The following is a 1,293-nucleotide window of genomic DNA, read 5'->3' on the forward strand; positions in this document are numbered from 1 at the left end:
TAGCAAACATCCAAAGCTATGTAAATGCTTATACACTGTTAGTAGGATGTAACTGATATAAATGTCTGGAGAAACAACTGGCCACTATGGTGCAAAATATGACATAGTCCTATATTCCATGAGTAAAGTATTCCATTTCTAGATATATGCCCTAGGGAAACTCTTGAACACATATATGCAGAAACACAAGCAATGATGCTGACAGCAAAAATCTAGAAATATCCTATGTTTACTGATAAAAAAGGGAAAAGACTGTGATATGTTTCCAATGAAACACTGCAACAATAAACATAATTGAACATAAAGATGATACTTTAAAGCACAAAGTAGATGGGGGAAAAAAGGAATTTGAGATATCTTTTATAAAGCACAAGAAAGGTCAAACTGAATAGATCACTTAGATTACTAGATAAGGCAGCTAACAGATTATAGAAAGTAAAATAAAATATGATTGCAAATACTACAACCTGAATAAATATTTTTGTTGTTGTTGTAATTTTCATCTCATTCCAATTTCATCTTTAGAAGAGAGTAGAAAACCAATGTGAAGCTTACCTGCAGAAACACTGGGGCAGTTCTCCTTGACCATACAAGGGAAACAAAAATGGAGTATTTCCATATCGCCCAAGACAATGAAGAAAGTTTTTGGTAGCTTTGAGACCATCTATGGTACTGCTGTTTGTTTCTGATGTCATTGCAATCGAATGCAGCACAAAATATTGCAGGCTGGGGGTTAGTTTTTGAGTTTTTAAAAATTCACAAAATGGTATTTTCTCATAGGCTATGAAAAGAAAGATGAAAGTTAGTGTTTAAAAATCAGAACTAAATTATTTGCAGTCAACCCACACAAATTTAATAAGGTCTACTTAACAGACTCCACAAAGGACATATAATTATTATTAATTTTTTTGGCAGAACAGGAGATTGAACTCAGTCCCTTGTACTTGCCAGGCAAGTGCTTATTCTACTGAGCTATTTCCCTGGCCCCAATATTATTACATTTTGAATAGTGACTGATAATCCTAAAGGGAAAAAGGGAACAAATTTACTATTCTAATTGGACAGATGGTATAATTTTAAGCTTTAAATGATGAATCATTGCTTAGTGCTTAACGAATTCAGAAAAAGAAAAATTATTAAATAACTCAATAATTCAATGGAATTGGCAATAATCGCAATAATCTTTCTTATAAACTTCAAAATAATGCCAATAATCACAGTTGAAAATATTAAATACAACAAAATGCAACACTATTCATGAAAATAATAGGACTATTTTAATTTTTTTAAATG

The 1,293-nt window shown here is 31.5% G+C and overlaps 1 protein-coding gene across 1 annotated transcript in view; it reads right to left on the minus strand.

Moving 5' to 3' along the window:
* The window catches only part of Chm (CHM, Rab escort protein 1), a 309,216-nt gene that overhangs the window by 216,720 nt on the left and 91,203 nt on the right, over nt 1–1,293 (minus strand). The window contains exon 6 of the mRNA XM_012516367.2: nt 556–781. Within this exon, the coding sequence (XP_012371821.1) occupies nt 556–781 (226 nt within the window). The remainder of the gene's footprint in view (nt 1–555; nt 782–1,293) is intronic.

This window comes from Octodon degus, unplaced genomic scaffold (genome assembly GCF_000260255.1).
Source record: "Octodon degus isolate 3935 unplaced genomic scaffold, OctDeg1.0 scaffold00103, whole genome shotgun sequence".
NCBI classification, from domain to species: domain Eukaryota; kingdom Metazoa; phylum Chordata; class Mammalia; order Rodentia; family Octodontidae; genus Octodon; species Octodon degus.